The sequence below is a fragment of the Lagenorhynchus albirostris genome, chromosome 8, assembly GCF_949774975.1.
Source record: "Lagenorhynchus albirostris chromosome 8, mLagAlb1.1, whole genome shotgun sequence".
NCBI lineage: Eukaryota > Metazoa > Chordata > Mammalia > Artiodactyla > Delphinidae > Lagenorhynchus > Lagenorhynchus albirostris.
In genome coordinates this window covers 56,582,657-56,610,445 of record NC_083102.1, presented here as the reverse complement: position 1 = coordinate 56,610,445, position 27,789 = coordinate 56,582,657, and the positions used below count along the sequence as shown (strand labels likewise).

Sequence of the window (27,789 nt, the reverse complement as noted above, 5' to 3'; positions counted from 1 at the left end):
TTCCCACTGTGTCAGTGATGAGCTCTGAATGATGCCAGTCATTTAGAGCTTTTTTTGATGTCTTTATCATTTTTTATTTCTATTTTTAATTGTGGTAAGATACAAGGATCATAAAATTTTCCATCTTAACCATTTTTAAGTATATAATTCAGTGGCCTTAAGTACCTTCACATTGTTGCACAAGCATCTACCTCCAGAACATTTTTCATCTTGCAAAACTGAAAATCATACCCATTAAACAGTTAACACCCCTGGCCCCATGCCTTCCCACTGTGGTGGTATCTCATTGTGGTTTTTATTTATGTTTCCCTTATGATTAGTGATGTCGAGCATCTTTTCAAGTGCTTATTGGCCATTTGTGTATCTTCTTTGGAGACATTCTATTCAAGCTCTTTGCCCAAATTTTAATGTAGTTTTTTCTTGTTGAGGGTTTTGGTTTTTATTTATTTACTTATTTTTGGATAACTTATATAACACTTGTCTCTTCCTGAGAAATGTCATGCTAAAAAAAAGATATCATTTCAAGATATAACATGGGTGTAATTTACATAGAGTTGCCAATCTGGCATTTTTTATCAAAGATAGATTACAAGCCTAGTCACTGAACAGTTTAAGCATTTATCTTTCTTACATCTTAAAATGTAAGGATTATGGTAGACATAGAGGCCTATCTTTTGTACAAGTACTATTTGAGTGTCTGCTCAAGATGGCAGATCACAGATTTCACATACAGTGGGAGAAAGAAAAAAAAATTACTGAACAGAGGAAATAATATGTGGTTAAAGAATTCTTTCTGATGCTTCCCTGGTGGCGCAGTGGTTGAGAGTCCGCCTGCCGAGGCAGGGGACACGGACTCATGCCCCGGTCCGGGAAGATCCCACATGCCGCAGAGCGGCGGGGCCCGTGAGCCATGGCCGCTGAGCCTGCGCGTCCGGAGCCTGTGGTCCGCAACGGGAGAGGCCACAACAGTGAGAGGCCCGCGTCCCGGAAAAAAAAAAAAAAAATTCTTTCTGACATTCTTTGCGTACCAGATATTGCTGAGGTTAAATATGGTAACTACCTTATAGTCTGTTATTTTGCCTTTATTTCAAACACAGATGTTGCAAAATTTAACTACTCAGCTACATTTAAATAATGTTACAATGATAGTGTATATTAGTAAAGGCAAATGTGAATGTAAGAATTTGTTGTTCTCTCCCCTGCTGGTGGGAATTTCCAAAAAGCAAAACGGTCATAAGAAGTAAAATGGAAAACTTGGGCCATATTCTATAACATCACTGAAGCTGTTCTGCCTTTGTTTGTGTTTTGTTAGGAGTTGTTTTTATCAGTGTATTATGACTATTTTTTCACTAGTCATTGTGATTCATTTCCCTTTATAGTTTAGTAATTACATTTGTGAAATCTATTTTTAACACCTAATCACCATCAGGGCACTCTTAAGAGATGAAATTAGAAAGACCATCAGACATTCTGTCTTAACTGTATTGCTAATTTAGTACTAACTCATTTTTTTTATTGCAACTTGCTATTGGTATCATGAATGGAGCTTTAATTGTAGAGAATGGTCCTCGCTGAAATGGCACTCCCCTTGATTTAAGTGCCTTCTTTTAATTTATGGAGTATTCCTTTTGGGGGATTATTGTCAAACATTTTTTAATTATACTTCCAGTTACTGGAAGACAGATTGAAAGCAGGGCCAAACAATTAAGGTGTGATGAGCATAACTTTCCCTCCTCTCTACAGCTTTCTTATTCTGTGCTCCAAAGCTCCACCCCAGGGAACGTTCCTATTAGCAAGACTAAATAAAACCCGGAACCTACATTCCTAAACCAAATCACATTCGTTAAGTTTACTTCTTTGGTGTTCCTAATTAAATTTATGATTAGATAAGTCTTGTTTTATGTACCATAACTTCTTTATATACTTAATTTTTTAAAAGTCATAGACTTTATGACTTGGCAAAGCAAGTCATAAACAAGTTCATCACAAAGACCAAACTTTCTTTAATAAAGCAGGTTGCAAAATGTTCTCTTCACCTGAAATATTAGATTGCCACATTGAAATTGACTTGGACACCATCTATTTAGATAAGTGTTCTTTAGATCAGAACCTTGAACATCAGCTGTTGGGGTCATGGTGGGAAACAACTGCTATGATGGAAACTATATCATCATGGCTGACAGTTAGGGATCCAGTTTGGCTGACCATCCCTGAGGTCATTAATCCTGCTTAATCTCCCTGCTTTTTCAAGGGAATCCAGCTAATTTTACAGAACCTTTGGAACTGCTTACACAGTCATGCAAAAAGGATAATTTCCAAGGTGCTCAAATGTCAGGGAAATGGATCCTTAAATAATTGAATAAGAAAAGGAAAGCTTTGTAATGATTAAATTACATTTGGTGGCACTTTCCTCTATCAGTAAATATATGCTACTGGAATTGGAAATACAGGGGCAAGCTTGTCCCTTGTAAGGTCGTAGGTAAAATATCTTTGTATGGAATCTCAGGAATGTGGGTGCATAAGCTCTCACTCAGGCATTCTCTGTAGTGCATAATGGCTCATAAGAGCAAGGAATGCATCTGGCTTAGTAATATTTAATGAGTGAATTTATAAATACAAAAACTGCTCTCTTTACAACATGAGGAATATAGGCAATATTTTGTAATAACTATAAATGGAAAGTAACCTTTAAAATTGTATTAAAATTTTTAATTAAAAATAAATAACTAAAAGAAAAATATTCTTAATCACTAGAATCAGAGAAATTAAAATTAAAAAAAAATTTTAATTAAAAAAATATAATGCTCTCTGCCTCATTCCACCCCACCTCCATTTTTGCAAACACAAATGTAGAGATACATGCACAATGAATAGCAAGGTTATGGAAGAGAGGAGGGACGTGGAGAACGCCAGGGCTGGTTTACAGCTGGTGAGCATCGGTATAACAGTGCCCGTGGTTGACAGCCAGCAATTGTTCTGACTGGTGGATGTTTAAGTAGCAACAGTTGTTAAATATGTTGAATAACAGCACAGGTTATTTCTTTATTTAACCCATTTTGTTCCAGGCTAAGCACCTTCTACCCTTAGATATCCTTGAGATCAGAACCAAACAGAATTCCTGAAGGTAATTAAGAGAAATTGAACTGGTCAGGAGAATGAACTGTGGTCATGGGTTACTTCTATCCCAACTAGACCAAGCCTCAGAGGCTTCACTGGCAGAAGGTTGAATCCAGCTAGGGAAAACCTCTGATAGGGAGCAGGGTAGTAAGTTAGAGTGTACACTAGTTTGGGAATCTATGGTTTAAGTTTAACCAGAGCTCTTTCACGAACTTTCTAACCAATTTAAGGGAAGTCATTTCAGTGGGTTTTCAGTGAAAAGTTTGGAAAATTTGAACTTTACAATCCCTTCCAGTTCCATCATCTAATCAAATCAGGCATATCTTTTTCTAAAAGAGGATTTTTTTCAATAGTGTGTATAAGGACACAGTAATATGTATATAAGGACTAAAACCATAAACCTACCATTTTAAACTCCTGTTGGTATTTGTAGAATGGTTTGATATGTGTATGACATTGAATTCTACCTAAATATTTTAAAGTTTGACTTGAAGAGTTATTTGTGAAAGTGGACTTTCAAAACAAAGCACCAACTCAGTCATCTAATCGTCAGATTTTCAATAATCCAGACAAGTTATGGCAAAGTCCTGCAATTTCTATCCCAATATAACAAAGAAATGCTAATAAGTCTGCAACATTTGCCTATAACTACAGTCTTTTCTGCACATAAAGAGAAAGCAACACACCTTTCATTCACTGAAATCAAAAGCCAACTATTAGCCAAGCTTGCCTGTTCATTCCTTGAGTATTGATTGCACATTATTATTGGTAGATATAATTAGTAACAACAGCTAATTTAAATGAATTTAAAGGATCCATTGTTGCAGGACTTCTCAGAACCTTTAATATCCTAACATAAACATAAAACTTTTCCAGAAAAGAGCACATGGTATTTCACATTTCTCAAACCTTTTCCCAGTGAACTCTTCCTTCCTTTTATTTATGAGTTATTAAATAAGTGGTCACAGGGATCATATTTTAGAAAACACAATGTGGGAAATGCTGTTTATATTAATTTTCTATTGAAGGGTCAAACAGACCCAATATTTATCTAATTGTTATGCTACCTCTGTTGGCAAAAAACGTTTTTTTTTTTTTTTTTTTTTTTTTTTTTGTTGCTGTACGCGGGCCTCTCACCGCTGTGGCCTCTCCCCGCTGTGGCCTCTCCCGTTGCAGAGCACAGGCTCCGGACATGGCTCACGGGCCCAGCCGCTCCGCGGCATGTGGGATCCTCCCTGACAGGGGCACGAACCCATGTCCTCTGCATCGGCAGGCGGACTCTCAACCACTGCGCCACCAGGGAAGCCCAAAAAACGTTTTTTATTTTATTGCAACTCAGAGCCAGTATTGGAGTAAGAAAAACTCTTAATTATGATCCAATTGTCTAATTTTATATTGATGTCCAGAAAGGTGCAGTAATGTGCTTAAGTGTCATGTAGTGAGTTTGAGGTGGGTCTAGGATTGGGGTATAGAGCCTTTATTCCTTAGCCCAGTATTTTTTTTCCATTACACTTCACTGACTCCTCTTCCCATATCTGTCGTCGCTGATCTCAACAGAAGTGCTTATAAAGAACATATGAAGACACTAATAACAATCAGGTGCATTTTAGGGTCTCCAAATAGAAGACCCTCCTGACAATTCAAATTCCATTTGTCCAAAACTGAGTTTGCTTCTTTCTTGTTATACGGCAGTGTATATGTAAGGAATAAGAACGTGGAGTTTGGAAACAACTCACTTAGATCTTCTTCAATATATTCAGTGATTCCCACATCCTCGTCTTTGTTCATACTGACCCTTTAGACTGAATTGTTTTTCTCCCAGCCTCTCACATATTGAAATTAAATATCTTGAGATGGCATTAAAGCACATGTAATAAGTTCATGATGTACTTTTAATTAAATTTAATTAAACCAAACAGTCTCCCCTTTCCCTCTCATGGCTGCTACTGGAGATCCAGTACTAGAAAGTATCCACGAGATTCCGGTGCCCTTCCCTTAAATTAATTTTAATTGGCCTAATTTTATCTAATTATCCATTAATAATATCCATTTGAGTAGTGGCACACTTCCGAACTGCACAAGATTCGGAACCATTTCTCCAAGATCTCTCTGTTTATTAATGTTGCCTAGCTGACTGCTTAGAGACTATTCTCTGTTTCAGTCAATAAATGTTTGTTGAGCACCTACTATGTCAGGTCCTTGATGTGAGTGAAAGAAAAAGTCTTAATTTTTTTCAGTATGGCATCATTTTTATTCTGCTTCACTTCTCATCTAGATTCTTCCTTTTACATTGTGTGCCAACCTATTTACCAAAAAAAGCTTCCCTATTCAGAGGGTGCCAGTTTTCACCAGCTAGACTAGGAGCCTGGATTTAGATGGGGTTTTAAACTCATGATGAGCAGCAGGAAGGCACTCTGTTTTGCTTAATGGAGCCACATAAATTGGGTATGACCACATTATGCCTTGGCAAATTAGTTCCTGTACTAGTGAAGAATGATTTTCTAGTAGGTTATATAATCAAGGAGTTGTCCAAACAGAAGGCACTGGTGAGGCAGCAAACCATCATACCCTGTGGTTCCAGGGTTCCACAAAATTCACTTACCTACTCACTTGGATTGTATCTACAGGACCATATTAAATCGAGTTGTCTTCAAAAGAAATGCCAAATTTCAAATCTGAAACAGGCTCTAGGCCTTGGGGGACAGAATGCCACAGCTGTTTTTATTTTTTTTTATTTCCTTTTGTTTTTTGGTTTCTTTTGCGGTACGCGGGCCTCTCACTGTTGTGGCCTCTCCCGTTGTGGAGCACAGGCTCCGGACGCGCAGGCTCAGCGGCCATGGCTCACGGGCCCAGCCGCTCCGCGGCATGTGGGATCTTCCCGGACCGGGGCACGAACCCGCGTCGCCTGCATCGGCAGGCGGACTCTCAACCACTGCGCAACCAGGGAAGCCCCCACAGCTGCTTTTAGATAAGCAATGCCTTCCTCCTCTTTTCTACTCTTTGCCCATACCCCTCCATCTAACTCCTTGTTCTCATAGCCAGAGAAGTAAAGCAGAGGCTCTTGACAAATAATGTTCCAGAGGAGCCATCGCCTCTGAGATGCCTTTTATAGCTTTGGGCTTTGTACCAAGGCTGGGGAATATTTAAGACCTCAGAAATTCCACTTTTGCTCCATGGAGAAGAAAAAAAGAAAATTTTAAGTAAAAGGGCAGTTCTTTCTCATGGCTTGCAGGCTTCATTCACTGTGGTGGGTTAGAAATTGCCATTGAGCCAAAAGAGCGTTTTCCAAAGTATATTCTGTACATGGATCAATAATTGTTATTATTAAAAATGTTTTTCAGGGTCAAACAGGTTTGGAGAATGAAGAGTTAAAGTCAAACTAGTGTTTTCGGTACAGGAAAATTAGCTACTTTAAAGTGCTCATGTCTCTGGTACATCTCTAAGAGGAATATAGAAAACGCTTAGTTTCCTAAACTTCTTTGGCCATGGAAACTTTATTTTATGCTGCTTCTCATGGGATTCCCACTATTCTATGGAGTACACTTTTGGAAATGCTGATCTATGAGAATAGATACATTATTTTCGGACATTGACGTTCCATATTCTTCCCCCAAAATAAAAATAGTGTAACTTTACTTTCCAAGGAAATCTGTTCTCTTTAAATGAAGAGTAGTCTATTTAATCACCATCATTGTATTAGCGATTTAGATGCTATTTATTCACTGGAGGAGTGGTTTCCGCTAACCAGCACACCCCTGCAACACAGGGATACAATTTTCTAGAGATGAGATGAGTGATGGGTGCTCATTTGTGGATTCAGAGCAATGCATGTTCTGTTGTCCCACTCAGTGACTGAACCACTGTCCAAGGTTACCTTACTTCTGTATTCTAAACAAGGCTCCCCAATCAGGTGTTTAGATTCCACGTCCATCTGGCTTATATGTGGGCTTCCACAAGAGCTTTTGTTTAAAAAAAAAAAATGGTTAAAAGACATTTTGGAAACCACTGCCCTAAGTAGCTAAACTACTGAGACAGATCCAGGGGGATCAATTTGCTTTACATATGGAAGTGTATTCTTCTCCTATTCAAGGAAGATGTGGATACGGAATCGGTATGAAACTGGCATAGAAGTGGAGCTTTTTGCCCAAAACTAAAGAAATAATAAAAGCAGAAGCCAAAATAAGAATCTCTTGGCTCCATAATTAGGGCTCTTTGGGTAAAGAATAATCCTCCCTGCCTTACCAAATTCTGACCCTAATTCATCCCTTAAACAAAGCAGCCAATATTTACTGACCATTTACTATGTTCCAGACTCTTTTCTAGGTTCTAGGCTTACAAGACTAAACAATGTCCTTGTTGTAGAGAAGAAATAGGAGAAATATCAAGAAGCAAGTAAATAATCTGATGTCAAAGTTAAGCTCTGTTCTGGTTTTCTTGGAGTCATCTTCCAGGTGTACCGTATGACTGTCTAATCACAAGTTCTCTGTCTCACCTGTTCCCATTACAATTTGAAAGTTTCTAAGTTGCATTTTTATCTCCATTAGCTACTGTTTGCCTGATTTTGTCCTTTTCTATCTGGGTCCAGGTTCAACTTACTAAGCTTAGAAAGTTAGAAAATTTCTAGCTTTTAAAAAACTGAATTAGAAAATTCCTGCCTATCAAAAATTCCACATTAGTCTTTCTCTAGATTCCACCCTGAAACCTACCCATCCTTTAATCATCTGTTCAGCTAATATTAGGGCTTATTTTGGGTTTTCCACAGCTGTTACTCTTATTAACTTTCTTCACTCTTTTTTCTCTTTTTTTGAAGAATCCTAGAGAAGGTGAATTACTTCATTCCTCATTCTGGTTCTACTCTTTTTTGCCTTGTTTATCTCCGTTAAATTCTTAAAGCCCTGTCTTTCTTCACAACTCTACCTATGCATTCTTTCTCCTATCTTCACAAATCACCATGAAACACCACAACAAAAATCCCATGTGCTGCAGCTAAGACCCAGCACAGCCAAAATAAGTAAATAAATAATAAATAAATATTTTTTAAAAAACATTTTTCTCAAAGAGAGGCATATCTACAAGGTACTGTTTAACCCTGGACAATTACAGTTGAAATTTTCTGACTAGAGGCAGGTGCAGTACAGCCCAGATATACTATAAAGTTACACATGAGGAATTTGTTAAGAGTTCAAAATAATGCAAGACCATTTAAAATTACAGACCTCTTCAATTAATAGGAAAAAAGAAAGGACTTTGTTTCTTGGCTAAACGTCTCTGTCATTTCCAAGTGTTCAGTCTCAGATCTATTTTCATTCACCTTAGTTGTTCATGGTACAAATGTAAACACGGTATGTGGGGCTTTGAAAGCCTGGACCTCCCCTTTCCTAGGCCAAGATGACTACACAGCTCCACTCACCTTAAGGGTGACAAGTCTCCCACCGTTTCTATTGCTCTGCATTGTAATGATACCGTTTAGTCAAAACCAAGCAACTGATACTTTATAAAATATCAAGTGACATCACATATGTGACATAGATAGAATAAGCCAATTAACTGCCTAATCGCCCCATATTCACCGTCATAGAGAAGCTGGCTTCTCACTGTGCTTAGCTCTCACATTTGGAATTAATGAGCAGGACTTTCATGGGAAGAACAGATCTGGTTTTTAATTCTTAACACCTGTAATGTTCCATACATCCTGCTTCTCTCAGAGACGAAATCCTAGGACTATCATACTCAACAGACCCTTAGAAATTCATTGTATGTCTATGATTTCCTTCTTAAAAAGTAGGGGGCTTCCCTGGTCGCGCACTGGTTGAGAGACCGCCTGCCGATGCAGGGGACGCAGGTTCATGCCCCGGTCCGGGAAGATCCCACATGCCGCAGAGCGGCTGGGCCCGTGAGCCATGGCCGCTGAGCCTGCGCGTCCGGAGCCTGTGCTCCACAACGGGAAAGGCCACAACAGTGAGAGGCCCGCGTACCGCAAAAATAAATAAATAAATAAATAAAAAGTAGGATCTAACTAAGGAAAGCTGTACCAATTTCACAGGTATGTGAACACTTCAAAAGTCCTACCTTTCACATCAGGAAATAAGTCTCATCCAGTACGCAGGTAATAATATTCCCAGTTAAGGGAGAAGAGCTCCTCCTCTTCCCTACTTCCCCTTGCTGAATTCCTTCATTATCTGTCCTTGTACCGAAGCTAGCTATCTAGGAGACAACTTTAATTGCTCCCTTTTTATTCCCCTCCATGATCATATTGGTGCTTGTTGCTAAAGGGGGCCCTGTATTACTACATTCCTAGCCAAGGGTTTTATGCATTTACTTAAAGTTTGGAGGCAGTCACTGAAGGAAGATACAATTACACTCATTTTGGTATAGGAAATGGGTTGGAGGGATGGCGACTTGAAGTAGGGAAACTGGTCATGAGGCTGTTGCTAGGGTCCTGATGAGAAAGATGGAGCTCTGAACTAAGGTGGTGGAGAAGGGTGAACACTTTAACAAGATACCAAGGGCTGATGGAATGGGAGTCATAGAGACTAGATGTCAGGTATAAGGAAGTGGGTGGAATCAAGGACCATCCCTGGTTTCCTATTTGGACAGCTCATGGATAATTGTGGAAGTCACTGACATGGGAGTACAAGGAATCAAAAAGGGAAAAATAATACATTCAAGAGAGTTCTGTGCTTCCTAGAATTCATCAGACCACAAACCACCATTATTATCAAAAATAACAATCACGTGTGAGTGATTGTGTGACGTGCCAGAGATTTATAGATAGCTAAAACAATCCTTTTCTGAAAGAGGTTTCGCATCAGGCCAGGTTGTTAAGTTGTGTACATACATAGATGAAAATGTGTGGCAGGCACACAAAGTGCCAAAAGGTGGTTTGGGTAATAAATTTTCTAGGCACTCAAAACCTACGTTTCTACCCTTATTTTCACTTCCTGAGAAGCTCTCAGCTCCAGCTAAATTACAGTTTTGTATTCCTTATTCTTCGGCTACCCCTAAATTTTTCTATCTCCACATCTTGTTTTTAATCTGCTTTCTCTGCCTATGTAGGTCTTTGTTTCTTAAAACCCTATTCAGTTCTCAAATTTTAGGTCAAATACAAATCCTTCTCTCGTTCCCCCAATCAGAAATGATCCTTTATAAAGCTCTGTATTTGTGCCATTTTATTGAACTTTTTACCCAGGCTGTATGATAGTTATTTTAGCACATGTCTTACATCATTCGTATTGCTCCCTGCCCCCATCCCCCCCACCATGCTCAGTTTCTTGTACTGAAACCACATCTCATCCGTCTCACCCATATTTGCATCCCTTGTAATGCCTCGGCTGTCAATACATGTATGTGTTTTCAACTTACTAGTGGGCTTGAAGTGTCAGAAACAAGGGGTAATGATCAGCATATAAGATGACACTTGAAAGTTATACTTTCTCAATTTCCTGGCATGCTAATATGTGAATTGAATACAATTTACTCTTGGGGACAAGCATATTAGGCACTGTATGGTCAGGCCACTTAAGATGGTTGTTTTCTTGCTCTGTACATCTCCTGATCCACCAAGTCCTGCTTCTCTCACATGAATATCCAATCCCCTTAATTATAGGGCCTAATTAGTAACTGCCTACGTGCTCACCCCCTGCCCCAGCTGCTGATTTCCCTGGTAACTGAGCCAACATGACGTCAGTTCCCCTATAAATGGTAGCCTCGTTCTCTACCTGCCCCGCCCCGCCCCGCCCCGCAGTGAAGGACGCTACCACGGCTTGCCTGCCTGCTCGCCCTCTACTGTAAACAGTGGGGTGTCGCTCCAGGACCTTTTGCTTAAGGGTCCCCGTCCAAAAAACCACTGAGTCTCTGTTGCTGTCTCCAGGCTCTTTGGTCCCAAGGCTGGGCAGCTATAAGGCTTGCAGGCCTGCGAGGTGCAGCCCAACCACTGGTGAGCCAACCAGGAGGCCGAAGAAACTCCCGTGAGTGCCGAGATGTCGGAAAATAAGGCTGGGGTATGGAAAGTTGCAGAGGTGATCCTGAGGAGGCCGTCCACTAGCAGGTGGGGCTCTGTGGCAGCTGACTACCGTGGGAGATGTTTTTCTCTTCCGTCATACTGATGACATCCTGTTAACCTTAGAGCCTTCTTCCGGTGTGAAAGTAGCAGCCCCGTGCTCTTGGCTCATCTGACTGCATGGGGATGGCTGGTGAATACAAAGTGTAAGAACTTGGATTATCTATCAAGTACTTGGATGTTAGCTGGTCGGGTAAGACGAGCATACCCGCGACCCACCACCCCTAAACAACTACAGACACAGGCTTTAGGGGTGTTACCTCGGGACAGGCTTGTCAGTTGGAGGTGGCCAGTTCACCAGAGGGTTTGGCTGGGGCATGTGGCAACGGCAGAATGTCCTTGGCTTCTGGTTCAGCTGCGGAAGGGGGCAGAGCAACAGTATTGTTTCTTGGAACAGCTGTGTGTAGTCTACAGTGCGTTACAACAGGTGGAAGCCATTACTCGAGGTCTACGGAGTCATAGAGTAATGCAAAAAATCCCACTTTAGGGGCTTCCCTCGTGACACAGTGGTTAAGAATTCACCTGCCAATGCAGGGGACACAGGTTCAAGCCCTGGTCCGGGAAGATCCCACATGCCGTGGAGCAACTAAGCCCGTGCGCCACAACTACTGAAGCCTGCGCACCTATCGCCCATGCTCCGCAACAAGAGAAGGCACTGTGATGAGAAGCCCGCGCACCGCAACGAAGAGTAGCCCCCACTCGCCGCAACCAGAGAAAAGCCTGCATGCAGCAATGAAGACCCAACGCGGCCAAAAAAAAAAACCCCTACTTGTCATGAAGTTCAGGAATGGGCCAATACAAATGCCGTACACTGACATTTCCCCCTGCCCTACAGCCCCTGTGCTGCTGGGCTAATTGAAAGGATGAAGGGACTACTCAGCAACTGACACAGAAAACTCTCTCTTCCAACATGAGGACATGTCCCAGGAGCAATCGTCCCAGTGCTGACGCCCTGTTAACCCAGAGGCAACTAGTCAACGCAATCCAAGCTCAACTGTCGACCACCTACCGACTGCTGCCAAACGGTCGGTCAGGCCAATAACTTGCTTTTGCCCTTGACACAGGATCTACCCCCAGGGGAACACATCATAAATGACCCTAGGACTGGCAGGTAAGTCCCCAGTGGTTTGGGTTTGCTGCCTTGTGGGGAAGAGGATTAGAAAGGGATTTACAGATCTCACTGTCTTCTACCCAGCCCCACCTAAAACTACTAAGGTAATTAATCCAGGCCCCCTACTGGAGAAAGGCACTATCATATTAACCCCGTGGTCCGTTGTTACAGGCCTCTCCAGTGTTCGGCACTGGCTGTGGGGACTGAGGATGGAGAGGTGGTGGGGTACTGCAGGCCAGGACGAAAACCACATGCAGGGGCAATGTGATCTCAGCGTGCTCTTACTGCTTGTATTTTGCTTAATAGTCATGATCTCCCCTGTGTTGTGCCTGTTAAACATCTTGCCTTCCCTCCTTAGTCTAAGTGGAGGGAATCTGTGGACTGGGTGACAGTGGTGGCCTCACTGTGAAATGAGTTTGATTGGGTCCCTGTCGCGAGAGGACATTTTCATCCTCATCTGGACTTCCATGAAAAATTGACCTGATAAGCGCCTGGCTCCAAAGTTTGCCCACCTCTTGGACTCGTGATACTCTTAAGCCTCTGGTGTCTGTATTGCATGTGTGGTATTTGGTTGGAGTGTGCCTCTGTATTCCTGACCCCAGGGATATCACGGAAAAGGGGCGGATCAAGATTGTAAGGCTCCTGCAGGGTGTGTAGGAGTGGAGTGTATCGTCAGGCCATTCAAGATGGCTGCTCTCTTGCTCTCTGTACATCCCCTGCTCGAGCAGGCTCTGCTTCTCTCAGGTGACTCTCCAATCCTCTTAATTATAGAGCTTAAGTAGTACCTGCCTATGTGTTTGCTCCCTGCCCCAGCTGCTGGTTCCCCTGGTAACTGAGCCAACCTGATAGCAATTCCCCTTATAAATGGTAGCCTCCTTCTCCTCCAAGTTGCAAAGCTTGCTGTCATGTCCTGCCTGCCATTTGCTGTAAAACGTGGGATATTGCTCCAGGACCTTTTGCTTAAGATACCCTCTCCAGTAAACCATGGATGTTTCCACCGCTCTCTCCAGGCCATTTCTTTGGTCTCAAGGCTCGCAGGCCTGCAAGGTGCAGCCCAACAGGCATACAGTGTAGATACTAACTGAAACCTAGCAGAATATGTAAAACCTAAAAGTGGTGCAATGAGTAGAGTGTTAGATGCAATGATAACCATTCACCCCTAGTTGAAATCGTTTTCACACAAATCCCGCTGATGAAATGTATATATTTAAAATTTCACTCCTTTATTTTTCCTTGTGTAAAATTACCTGCAGGGTAACAAAGAACTCTTATTTGTGACAAAGCAGCCTGTTTCTGACTGTTGTGCTCTTGAGTAGGACTGGTGACCTCTTAGGGAACAAACAAGCCTTACTATGGAATAAATTAATTTTTAATAGCAACTTGACGCTTGAAGAATTTGTAGGAAAGAAAATACGCAAGACTGCAAGTAAGACTGCGTAAATAAAAGTTGGTTCTTGATTACCTGGAAGGCATAGCTATTAATCCTTTACAAAGCACAGATTTTATTCATGTCCATTGAGGTGACTTTTGTGGATGTTTCCACTGAAAATTTTCAGCAGTTCTTCTGATGCCATGTGTTAACTGAAGTCCACATTGATTGCTCTTGATTTCTCAGAATCTTTTATGTCCTGATATGTAAAGGGAGCTCCAGAATTTCTTAATGGGAGAACTTTAGACAACAACCAGACAAGTCTTCCTGGCTGAGAGGAAGGGCAATGGAACATGCTGCTGCATTTGCCTCGCAAGCTTACTGTACTTACATGGATTGTATTTAGGGTGTCTTTGGGCATTGATCTTCTTCAAGTCAAATAGACAAGAAAAAAAAGGCCACAGTCAATATTAGAGCTGTATTAATTTAAACGTCTTTGTTACTTTTATATTTTTCTAGGTCTTAGAAGACCGTCTTCAAAAGCCCAAGATGAGGTTCACACTTACACGCTGGTGCTTGACCCTCTTCTTCTTTCTGAATGTAAGTGAAACAAAGTTATTTTAAGCTATGTTAATCAAGAATGCTGAAGTAGTATGATTATGATTGGGCATTTGCAAGGGTAGACATTGTTCTCCAAAAACCAAACTATAATTTTCTTTAATGTTTTGTTAACAAATCTCCTCTTAATATTATTCAAGGAAAACTATTACTAACATTTCATACATGTTAACTTAATTTTAAGGGAATTTACATTTTGTAATGTTATACGTCAAGGTTTATGGGAATGATTGCTAATGTAGCCCTTCTGTACCTGTTTGAATGAGGATAGTTTATTTTATTATGTAAGACTCATGTTATTTTAATCTTCAGATAAAGTACAGTATAATTTGCTAAAAGTAATCCAGTACTTGGAAATGTAGGTACCTTCATGCTCTTCAAAATAAATTTTAAACAAGAATATTGTAGAAACTACTGGAATATTTTATTTCGTCTGTAAATGTCTAAGCCTTATGTCATATTCTATAGATGCAGAAATATTGGTATATTCTATTCATACTGATATTATTCATCTCAAATGAAATCCTATGTGATCAACTATGTGAAAATATTTTTAAATTTCATAAAGCATTTAACTAGACATAGATAGAAGAAATCATAAAGTAACTACTAGATAATAAGAAAGTTTGAGTATTATCCAGTCACCGTTTTTTGTTTCTTTTACAAAGAGTATATAACTTTTGGTATGTTAAAAAAAAAAAGTCACTTTTCTCAAAACTCTTACCTAATACATTTTAAAATTCAAAGACTGAAATAATTTCATATATTTGCATGAGCACGACAGGTGTCTTATGGTTTGTGGGCATTTTTTTTTTACTAGCAAACATTGCATAGGGTACTTAAATGGCTTTGTGCTCTCTTCACTGTAACATAAATTTTGCTTCTGTGTGTTTGGATTACCTATTGGATTTGGAGGATTTGTCCATAAAAAATTTCATACATCAGTTTCCTTCTAAAACACTCGTTATGTTCCACATTGATGCTCTCTAGAGAAAAGGAAATTTTTAAATGATGTTGACCTTAATTATTCTAAAATGTCACTTCTTGGATACATTGCTAACCACTACCAATATATTTTTGAATTCTACTGACCTGATTTCCAAATGGCCTTTAAAAACTATCAGTTTGTGTCACCGCATTCCATTAGCCTCATCTACTTTTACCAAAACTACCCACTCACTTTCTCTTCTTACCTGCAGTAATACAATGGCTTAGAACAGTGCTTGGCACTTAGTGAGTGCTAAAAAGATGGTAGTGATGATGATGACAATGACAACAATGATGAAGACATAATGCTTCTCAGAAGAACCTACTTTATGTTGTTGTTGTTCACTTAGCTGTATTCCCCTATTTGTGTTGAGTTTATGATAATATACGGCAGTTTTGTTTATATAATGCTCAGGTAGAAAGTACATAGGACACCAACCAGGCATCTGATCCTACCTGGAAAAAGCAGGGCTAACACTTTACAAAGCTCTATTTTATCCTTTGTTATTTTGAAAGGTATGAGTAACTGAAAGCTACAAGTAATCTGAACGTAGACATTATCATTATTAAGAATGGTGATATGGAAAGTTGTTTACATCAGCTGGTGGATTCTGGATTCATAGTCCTGTTAGAGCAGTTCTGTCTGTGGCAATCAATAGGAATGTCTCCCTTCAACTCGGTAGCATGGATCCCCACATTCAGTAGGTTTGGACCATTCCTCAAAGTTCTACACAGAACAGCTCTCTACTTGTTCTGTCTCTGTACTTCTAGAAACCACCTGTAACACACAAGGAGGCTGATTGCCTTAATCAAAGTAGGAATTGCTTAAACACAAAGTAGGAATTGCGTAAACACACGGCCATTCAAATAGATTGCTTTACCTCTGGACCCCATGATTAGTGTGGATGAAACTTTCTAGAATGTAAGCTCCATGAGGGCAGGGACCTTGCCAGTTTTGTTCATTGCTGAATCTTCAGAACCTAGAACAGTGCCTGGCATGTGGGAGGCACTCAAAATATTAACTGAAAGAACAGTGATGTTTCGGCTGCGGACTACAGCTGTCAGTGGCAGCTTGGTGGTCGTATGTGTGGCGCCATCTACTGGAACCTTTAGGAGTGACATCACATATACGGTGGCTAAACTGCTACGTAGGACAACAATTAAGAGGTGGTTTTTGTTTGATTTTGGAAGAATCATGCAAGATGGCTTGAATGCAAAACTTTGAATTTCAGTCTTTATTCAGAAAAGCAACATGCCCTTAATGTCTCATTTCTATCTTCATGTGAGCATAAAATTATATATTTACATTCCACAAATACATAGAATAAACATAACACTTATGATAAGCTGAATATTGTTTTTCACATTGCTTGGTGGTTTAATCACTACTGCTTCTGTTTTACCCCTTTACTGCTGAAAATTATACCACCTCACTAGCTATTTTTAACTGTATGAAATAATTAGCATAAAGTTAATCAATGAACTTTATGAAATTTACATGCTATTTTAAGCAGTAGTAATTCCATGATCAGAATTATATAGATGTAATGGCTATATATTTATATCTACATATATCTGTATGTTATATACATAACAGAATGCCTCAGTGTATATGTTATTTTCCGAAGAATATCACTGAAACATTCAGCTACCACTGGAAAAATTGCATCGTCAATGCTCAAACATGAACCAGACCAGGAGTGGCCTCAGATTATTATGGTTCTTCTAAGGGCAGAAGTTCTGATTCCTCGTTCCCTCAGTGTTGAAACAATCTCTGCTGAACCAGGTTACAGGAAGTTCACTGGAGTTGTTTCAACATTGGAGGAACGATAAGATCGATGCTAGTGTCGTCTACGTGAACTACACCTACTTTTTGAGATGGTCATATCTCCGCTATTACTGGTGTTAAAACTGCATTAAACCAAATAATGTTGTCATTGAAAATACAGGTATAGGGTTTCCAGTTGGCTATTCTTGCACATACTGCCTCCCCATGGCCTCCATGAATTTCCAACTAACACAGGAACATTTAATTGGTTGCTTAGTCCGTTTAAAAGTAGAATTCAGAATGTTACTTCTGGAAAGAGTGTCAAACTTAAGCAAAGTAGTTCCTAATGTCTAAAATATCTAATAAGTGGCAGAAAAGATTTATATATAACATCATAATACATCTTCTAATTTGATTTGAAGATGGTGGGGAAATGACCCAGAAATATCATCAAATGATGATTTTCATATCAACTCAAGATTCTAAGAATAGAGCCACAAAGAATCAAATAGATGCATAAGCTGAACCAATCATTTGTATCTTATTGTGAGGACACTGTAATCAATTAAAGATCATGGTTACATGATCTGTAGTCAAATTATTAAAACACACATTCATACAAATGTAGGCTAATAAAATCCAAAAAGAAGCCTTTACATGAAATGTCTTCAAAATACTTTTCCTTACTCCCAAACCATCTCTCAATTCCTAATGGAATATCTGAGCATTTAACGATTAATAATTCTTTACCTTTCACAGTTTCTGGTGTCTGGAAATATTTATAGTGTTGGTCTTTCTTGCTGGACTGCAAGTTCCACGAGGGCAGGATCTGTGCTTGTTTTACTCAGCACCGTATCTTCAGCCTCTAGCTCGATACTTGGCTCATCAAGTTCAATGACTATTTGCTGACTGACTGATCTTAAAACCAGTGGGAACATTACAACATAATGTTGTTCAGCTACATTGGTAAAGGATTTGTACACCGTTAATAATCTTTGTCGGTTCATTAATTTCTTGTCACAAATTCTAGAGGCATTAAAATTAGAAATAATCCTAACACTTAGTGTCAAATATATTCACAATAAGTATTCATCTACAGTTATAACAGTAATGTTATAAAATAAGTATTCACCCTCTTCTGTTTGCAAGTGATTTCTACTCAGATGACTTGCTGGCACCCCCAGATCTAGTCCAAAAGAGAACTTACCTTCTCCTCCGAGTAAGGTTTTCCTTTCTTAATGTCTTCTCTTTCTCAAGACACTACCTTTTTTTCCTCTAGCCGTATAGGCTAAAATATCTGGGCTATTTGACTCTTACTGTTCTCCATTCCTTATATTCAAATATACCTCTGTGCTTTTATTACTTGAGAAAGTGCTGAGTTGCTCTCTCTTGTTCCATCTTAAGGTGATCTAGTCCATGCCTTCAGCTGCCTGGCTGGCCTCCCCAGCACTAATCTGTGGACATCTGATGCCTACCACATGAATTTTATTAACATTCTCCTTTCGCAACCTTCACTGATGAAAAAACTGCAAGACAGCTTTATTTCATCATGTTTTTAAAATATTTGCTAAAATATATTGAGCCTTTCATGTCCCAGACGTTTTGTATTCGTTCTCACAGGGCCCTGTATTATCTGATTTTCCTTGATTTCATATCTTACCCTCAGTATGGTTTCAGTACAGTGTTTCACACATACCATTTCCTTTCTCTGGACTTCCCTGCATACCTTTCCTACCATCCACAAAGCCTTCCCTCTCCTCTCTGCCTATGTGATGGTACATATACTCAAGATCCAATTCAAATGCTACCTTGTATCTGTAGTCATTCCCAACTATTCTTCCCCCATGCTCTCTCTCTACTCTGAATTTTTATTGTTTAGTGCTCTGTACAGTTTAGCCTTTAGTGATAGGCTGTCTCATAGGACAGGATGCTCTGTCTACACAATGAGATACACTGGAAAACAGTGAGGCTCTACCAGGAATATCCTGGGGTATACAGGTCAACTTAATAAAAGATGTTTATTTTAGAGACAGTGGAGAATAGAGAAAGGTACATAACACTATTTCTGCTATCAGTACATTGGGGAAACTTCAGTCTTAGAATAATTTAAACAGAATAAGGCCAATTAAAAGTGTTTCAACAGGTGTAATAGAAAGCAAGGAGAATTTCTAACTTCAGAAAAAGTCAATGCAGGCTGAAGCTTGCAAGTCTTCTCCAAAGAACTCTATACAGAACATGGATATAAAAAATCAGATTCAAGCACTACTAAAAACATCAGAGCCACAAAAGAAATTGAAATCTATCTAAACACAACTTAGGACAATTTGTCAGACATTCATCTTTTCAGATACATACACACACAACTTAGATTAATGGGACCTATGATGGTAGTGAAAACTAACAGACTGACAAACTTAATGTTAGTCTGTACTGAAAATTCAAAAGCTCTAAGAGAAATATTTAAGATTTACATTGATTTTCAGCAGTGAAAATGATACCTTGTATAGGTCATCGGCTGATGAAACCAATTTAAAGAGATTAAGGCCAATTACCTAAAGCAGACTATTTCAGAAGAACAGATTTTATTTGTTCTATGGAATAAATGGGGTAAATTTTTGGCAGTGTGTGCAATCTAAGTACAAACAAATCAGCTGAAAGGATCCAATTAAAACGTATTTATTGCACTAATATAGCTACTTTAAATGACATGATTCGTGATTCTTAGGAGTTCCAAACAAAGCAAAGTTGATTTAATATATTTTGGAAATCAGGTTATTTGCTTTGTTTACTTCTAAACTTTGCACTGATAAAATTAAAACAATCTTGTAAAGAGGTGCATGAGTTTGTGTGGGTGCTATACATTTTCAAGAGTGAACAGAATGAAGGCAAATAGGAAAATTTTAGGTAGAATTTATAGATGAAATGTAAATACACTTTCTAATTATAAAGCAAAAATATTCCACATGGAGACCATGCATAATTGTTGCTTACAGAAGGAAAAATAAACGTTTTCATATTTTTTGATTGTTTCATTATGTATTCACCCATCTCTACTCCCCATAAGTAACTCAGTTTCCTTTCTAATACAGCGCCCAATTCCGGTCCTTCCTGCCACTTCAGAGGTCACCCACCCTCCAACAATAGAGCCGGAGCCATTTCTCTACCTTTTAGGAAAGCAGAGACTGTTGGAGGCACAGCACAGATGCTATGACCGAATGCAAAAGTTACCCCCATACCAAGGAGAAGGTAAAAAGAAAGATGTATGTGAATGTGTGTTTCAAACATCAGGAATGCAAAAGTTACCCCCATACCAAGGAGAAGGTAAAAGAAAGGACATATGTGAATGTGTGTTTCAAACATCAGGAAAGGCTTATTTTCTTCTGTGGGTAAATATGTGTTGACTAATTTTAATTTAATATGCCAATGGTTTTAACAGTGGCTTTCATACCGTGTTATGTTTGAGTATTTCATACAGCAGACATGCCTAGTTTCTTTGCTCAAGTTCACCCGACTGCTTTTTGGCGAATATCTGCATTTACGACAAAATTACTACACATAGCCCAGTATTCACCCATGGCGAGCAGGAACAATATAGGACTATGTGAGGGAAGGAAGTAGAGAATAACAGGAGGAGAGTTGGAAAATAGTGGGCAGAGAATTAGCCTGAGGCAGAGCCTATCAAAACTATCTTGCTTGGGTTAATTAGGTAGTATCTTCCCTTACCTGTCAATTGGGTGGCAACTCATGCTAATCCTTCTCCTTTTCTACCCCCAGTTCCCAGAGGAATTAGAAAAAGATATCTCCTGGGCGGATGTTGTTTATCTATCACCTTCTCTAGAATGCTCTGTGTGACTGCCCAACTATTCTTAGCACCAAGCATATTCTATTAGCTACAGAGGGCCCAGGGGAAAACAAAAGAGAGGATGTGATGACCAAGCATTGCTACATTAATTTAAATTCTCTCCCCTGACCCCTAAAGCACTTGAAAAGACCCAACAAGATCTTTTACACCCTACTGTATTCTAAGACAACACACTGCTTCCTAGGGGGAAAATTAGTTGAATATACTCTATTTACTACACATGGTTTGCCATCAAACAGTTAAGGTTTTAATTTGTAGTTCCTATTTTTAGCATTTTCCTTCAAACAAAAAAGTGAGTCAATTGAAAGACACATGTCATTCTTCTGTCTGCAGCGGTTTCAGTGTTTAAGAACCTGAAACGGCATTATATGTAACTTCCCGAACAAACCCTTTCTCTGAAGCTAAGTGAAACAACAGAAACACAAAATTGATACTTTTAGAAACCGAGTGAATGCAGTCTCCTTCGCTTTGGTCTTAGTCATCTTGGGAGGATGAACTTTTGTGCTACGATCATTATTTAAAACTTTTTTTATTTTGAGAACTGCCTTCAAAGCCTGAAGCTCATTCTTTTGAATAGCTTTACGTTTTAGGGTAGATTTAATTTTTTTCAAAGAAAAAATATTCCTTTATTTGAAATTGAGAATTTACACCAGGCTTCTATGCAATGAAATACCTTAAATGCAGTTATTCTTTCACCTAATCCTCTCGGTCCATCTCCCATACATTTACTACACATTTCTACTTGGCCATTTCACAAGTACAATATTTTCAAATCCCACCATTACCTTACTCATAAACTCATCCCTCCTGGATACTCACTTCGGTATGTGACACCGCCACTGAGCCATTTACTCAGGATTAATATTTATTTCATTTTTTTACATCTTTATTGGAGTATAATTGCTTTACAATGGTGTGCTAGTTTCTGCTTTATAACAAAGTGAATCAGTTATACATATACATATGTTCCCATCTCTCTTCCCTCTTGCGTTTCCCTCCCTCCCACCCTCCCTATCCCACCCCTCTAGGTGGTCACAAAGCACCGAGCTGATCTCCCTGTGCTATGCAGCTGCTTCCCACTAGCTATCTATTTTACGTTTGGTAGTACGTATAAGTCCATGCCACTCTCTCGCTTTGTCACAGCTTACCCTTCCCCCTCCCCATATCCTCAAGTCCATTCTCTAGTAGGTCTGTGTCTTTATTCCTGTCTTAGCCCTACGTTCTTCATGACATATTTTTTTTCTTAAATTCCATATATATGTGTTAGCATACGGTATTTGTCTTTCTCTTTCTGACTTACTTCACTCTGTATGACAGACTTTAGGTCTATCCACCTCATTACAAATAGCTCAATTTCGGTTTTTTTTATGGCTGAGTAATATTCCGTTATATATATGTGCCACATCTTCTTTATCCATTCATCTGATGATGGGCACTTAGGTTGTTTCCATCTCAGGGCTATTGTAAATAGAGCTGCAATGAACATTGTGGTACATGACTCTTTTTGAATTATGGTTTTCTCAGGGTATGTGCCCAGTAGTGGGATCTTTTTTCTTTTGCCCTACCCAGGTACGTGGGGGGTTTCTTGCCTTTTGGGAGGTGTGAGGTCTTCTGCCAGTGTTCAGTAGGTGTTCTGTAGGAGTTGTTCCACGTGTAGATGTATTTCTGGTGTATCTGCTAGTGTTGGAGGGTCTCCTGCAGAGCTGGGGGGAGGCTGTGGCTCACCGCGGGGACAGGGGCAGTGGAAGTTCTGGGAAGTACTCCTTGGCTTGAGCCCTCCTGGAGTTGGCCATTATCCCCACCCTCAGGATTAATATTTTTGAGTCATCCTTGTATTTTCCTGTTTTACATCCACACCCCGTTAATTACATTTCATTAATATTCCTAAATACACTAATGGTGCCTTATTTTAGACATTTAATATCTCTTACCTGGACTGTTACAATAGTCACCTAGTTTGTCTCTCTTTTTAATCTTATCCTTAAAAGCCTTCTTATTCTCACTAAAATCTAGATTTGTTCATGTCATTCCCAATGGTTCCACCTTGCCTACAGGAAAAAAAAAAAACCCAGACTCCTTAGGATGGCATTTAAGACACCTCATGACCTGACCCCAGCCTCACACTAGTATCAATAAGAAGGTGTATGAAAAAATAGATACTTTTACAATTGCACTAAAAGTTTCCCCCTTCAAGAGTAGATTTAATTTTTGAAAGCAGTGAGAAACCACTTGGAGCCAATGTTGAAGAATACATAAAGTGATCAAACTAAGCATTATTTTAGTCAGTAATGGTGTGATTCTAAACTAATAAGACTGTTTTTATATGTAGCCCATTAACTGGCTGCAAATGCATCTCCTAAACAAGTGCATCACCCTTGGATTAACAATAGAACTACCTAAGGCAACCCCTTTGAAGGTTAATGGTTAGTAGACTACAAATGTTCCAAAGCCTTTTATCCAGGGGTAATATTGCATATACTTTCACAAGACTTTTTTATAGCATTTCTGGAGATATTTTAAAGGAAAGATTTTGGAGGAAATATTCCATACAGATGACAAATATGCCTTTTGAGGAACAAATGGAGAATGTCCTACAAAAGAAAAAAAAGGAAATTCCTTAGTACTTGGAAAAGTTAATACCTTTATTTTGTTGCTGCTGCTGCTACTGTTGTTTTATTATTTCCATGTCCAAGTGGAGGGTCCCAGAATAACTGTCTATGCACTGTTAAATCCTGCTGAGGATTCTGCAGTTTTTGACAAGTGTAATATAATTTCTTTCTAAATGGCCAGGTCTGTATTGCAACCGTACATGGGATGGATGGTCCTGCTGGGATGACACACCGGCTGGAGTGCTCGCCCAACAGCACTGCCCAGATTATTTTCCGGACTTTGATGTAGCAGGTAGAGTATTTATTTTTATTGTATATTTTGCTGTGAATCTTTTAGTGTTTTTCTAGTTCTGAAAAGAAAATCAGATACAAAATATACTACCAAGTCATATTCTATGCAGTTTAGCACATTCTGAAGAATTTCCATAAAAGAAATATTACCCAGTTGTCTAAGATTACAAGCTGCCCTTATTTTTTAAGTTACATTGCTGATCAGTTATGCCCCTTAGTCATAAATTATATTAAATGTTAGATAAAAAATGAAAATTTTATATATTTTAAATATTTAATATTAAATTTTAATAAAAAAGTAATATTTCTAAAACTGACCAATTTTATTTAAATGTGTAGTTTTTAAAATTTTTCAGTTGTCTCACATTTGATGACTTATGCGAATGCTTGATGTAGAGTTTGTGCGTACTGGGCTGGTAGAACAAGCATAATGGAAATTTGATGTAACCTTGAAAATTGTATAAAACTGTCATGTGTAGGGAAGATAAATTAGAAAGTGGTAACTCTAGACATTTACCAGATTTCTGCTCCAACAGTAGATTATTAAAATATGCTCAGTAAATAAGACCAGTTAAATTAAAATGGATTGTAGTAACCCAGCTGTGTGCCCAGCCCAACATGAACAGCCAACAGATGTATGTTAGGTGAATTTGGTGTTACTTTTGTAACTAAAGTTAATTAGTAACATGGGAATATTTTCATTGACTATCATTTTTTAACTTTCCAAAACATTTTCATATATAGTATCTCATTTTATACTCACATAATATTTGACATAAAACCACAAGTGAACCCAAGTCTCCTGAGCTCTTACCTATCCCTTTCTTTCTAAGTAAGGGCAACAGTCTTGGAAAAGCATTTGAGAAATAATATTTCTAAATCACCGTACAAACTTATGCAGGTTAAAGTACTTTCAGAACTTTCAAGGGGGAACATCGTTTTCCTTCAGGCCTCAGTCTAGCCTCCCTGTTCTGGTTAGAAGTTGGGCGGCGATGCTTAGGCAGGAGTACCAGGTGCCAAGTGAAGTGAGAAACTGGGGGCCGAAGCTATGCGTCTTAGTATTGTCGTCTATCCAAATAGAATGGAAGTCTGGAATCCAAGATGCTCAGTGGTGAGTGGTCGGGAGCCAAGGCAAAGGGATGTGTGAAAAGTAGGTATGAGGTTGTTCAACAGCCTCAATCCAGAGATCAGGCACTTGGGGCTGGGAAATGGGATTGGATAGCTGCTAGTAGTAAGTGATTCTCAACTTGGCTGGGAAGCTGGGGAGCTTTAAAAAATAATCCTCATCCCTGGTACCATCCCAGATATTCTGATTTAGTTAGTTTGGAGTGCAACCTGGACATCAAGATGTTTAAATGTTCTTGTGACTAAATTGTGCAGCCAAGATGAAACTGTGTTAAACAATAAAGTCCAGATAAGAAAGTGGCTGGTACCAGCAAAGCCCAGCCAGTGCACTCAATAGCTCTTCCAGTAAGAGGCAGAGCACATTATCCGATGAGACTGATACAGGCCACAGAGGAAAGAGGGTCCCCGAGGAATAAAAGGTAGTAGCTGCCCAGCTCCAGGAACTGTAGGTATCAGGGCCAGAAAAGTTCCGTTCTAGGAGACTGGATAGAAAATCTGTCCCATTGAAATAAACCTGGGATTAAGATACTTAAAAAGGAATATAATCTTCATTACAAAGGAGACCCTGATGCTGGAACTAAGTGGGTCCAGCTACAGACACACTGCATAAGTCCCTGTTAAGGGGTGAGATTTGTTCCTGAGAGTACAGCAAGCCTGAGCCTGTAGGAAGCGTTCAGGTGGCTCTAGATGTTGAAACTAGAGCCACTAGTTGACTGGTGTGGGGACTGAGCTCCCAGAACACAGGTCATTCCACTTCAAGCTCCGTATCTCTTCTAGTAAGATGTGGAATAACAGAGCACAGTAACCCCGCCGCACCTCATGGTGCTCATCTTCTTCCTCCTTCCTTCAGTGACCTCTAGGGAATAGGGCCGGGGAGAGAGTTAGAACACCCAATTACAGGAAGGGGACGCCAGGGTCCTGACAAGAGAGGATCTTCTTTGAATTATCTGGTCTGGACTAGAGGTAGCATTTTGAAGAGAAGACTCAGTGTTTGTTTTTTGCTTAAGAGGTTATGGAAAAATCAACCTTCTCTTTCAGATTTTTCCAAGACTTGTTGGGTCAGACTTTCTACCACATTTCAGGGTTAACCAGCCCATCTGGTTACCCACACTTATTGTCTGTGAATGATGAGAGGTTATTTCCCGCAGACTGAAAGTGAGGACGTGAGTTAAAATGGAAAACAGCAGTCATACAATAAAATTTATGCAAGAAAGTTTCTGGAATCCAGATTAGAGCAATGAGTCTATCCCTGAGACAATGTTTGGGAGATGCTTTTTGTGCTTCCTTCAAGAATGAGATACAAAGTGCGACCCCAGTGAGAAGAGATAATGGAAATGGGATTGCAGTGGGGCACTTTTAAAACCAGCTCAGGCCAGCCACTTCTAGGAATTCTCATTTTGTTGGAAGAGTTGGGATGTGAAGAGAGAAAGGGCTTAGTGCTGTGCCCTGCTCAGCACTACCTTCCTGTAAACTCTAACCAAATGCTATTTGATAGTAGTCCCCCAGGTCTTTATCGACTGTTCCCAATAAATGATGCTTCATTAATCTTGATCTGACAGCCACATTAGAGGTAACATGAGTGGCACGAAGAGCTGTCTTGCAATCAAGGCTGCAAGGCCCGTTCCAAAGCAGCAACGGGCCCTTGCCAAAGTGGCTGTAATTATTAACTAAAAGGCAAGTTTGGGGTCACAAAACAGAGATTTCCAGGCATAGATCCATCTTTTCAGCCTGATTTTTAGATTCCTCTCAGCTGGGGGACAAATCCACTTTAAAAGAAAGGCAAACCTTAAAAATACCTATATTCAACAAATTTAAATTCTTTAGTATTTTACCATCGACCCAAGCTGTACCTTGATGATACATACAACAGTTGAATGAAATGACAGATTTCATTTTAAACAGAGTGCTTGGTAAAAGACAGGTAGGTAATGAAAGAGTGTATAACAGTATTGAAATTCCAAAGAGGCTGAGAGTCTGAAGGAATATGCTAGTGTATAAAAAGCAAATCCTTATTAGGAGGGATTTAAGGGCAGGAGTCAAACACTCAATCAGCAGTAATGGGACAGAGCCAAGGTGGCCAACATATGGCTGAGGACAGTGATTCTCAACCCTGATACCCTTTGGAATCAATGAGCTTCTTAAAGATGCTGGTGTCTGGCACCTCTTCAGATTAATGGAACACAAATCTCTGGGGACTGGGTTTTGAGCATCTGGAAGAAGCTCCTCCGTGTGAATCTAGACCGAAGGAAGCATGCTGCCTCTTCACCGGGCAGTTCAAACTTAGACTATTTTAGAGGGAAGTGCCAATCTCAGAGCACATGCAGAGAGGCTTCAGGCTGTGAGGGGACAGCATGTGTGGTGAGAGTGAATAGGGGTGTTTGGTTTAGAGAAGGAAGTCAGAGTAGACGTAGCCTTCCGTCAAATATTGAAAGATTTGCCAGGTGGAGGATGACAGACTCTTGATAGCTGCAACAGTTAGAACCAGGAAATGCCTAGATCCAGACCTGAGTTAAATCCAAACAAAACAATATTTCCTACAGTGCCGTCCGTGATTGGAAAGGACTTCCTCAGGAGGAACACCCTCTTCCTTAGAACACGTTACCCTATATAGCTGCATAACTTTGTAAAAACCAAATTATATTCATTTCAATAAAACAAAACTACTTTCTAACAATATGTTAAAGATAAAATGCTGCATTACAAACCACTTTTTTTTTAATTGCAAGTAAGCTTAGAATGGTCGTTGACAAAGCATTAACTAAATCATTGACCAGTTTTCAACATCAATTTTTCCCTGCTGATTAGTGCTAACCCTTTTGGAAACATTGTTGGTGTCCAGTGGTGATTCTTTAAATAGTTTTTGTCCAATGGCA

At 39.6% G+C, this 27,789-nt stretch overlaps 1 protein-coding gene across 1 annotated transcript in view; it reads left to right on the top strand.

Annotated features, from left to right (window-relative positions):
* Positions 1-14,205: 14,205 nt before the first annotated feature.
* CALCR (calcitonin receptor) overlaps positions 14,206-27,789 on the top strand; it is a 65,604-nt gene continuing 52,020 nt past the window's right edge. Inside the window, exons 1-3 of the mRNA XM_060156087.1 lie at positions 14,206-14,256; positions 20,119-20,275; positions 23,682-23,792. Coding sequence (XP_060012070.1) covers positions 14,206-14,256; positions 20,119-20,275; positions 23,682-23,792 — 319 coding nt within the window. The remainder of the gene's footprint in view (positions 14,257-20,118; positions 20,276-23,681; positions 23,793-27,789) is intronic.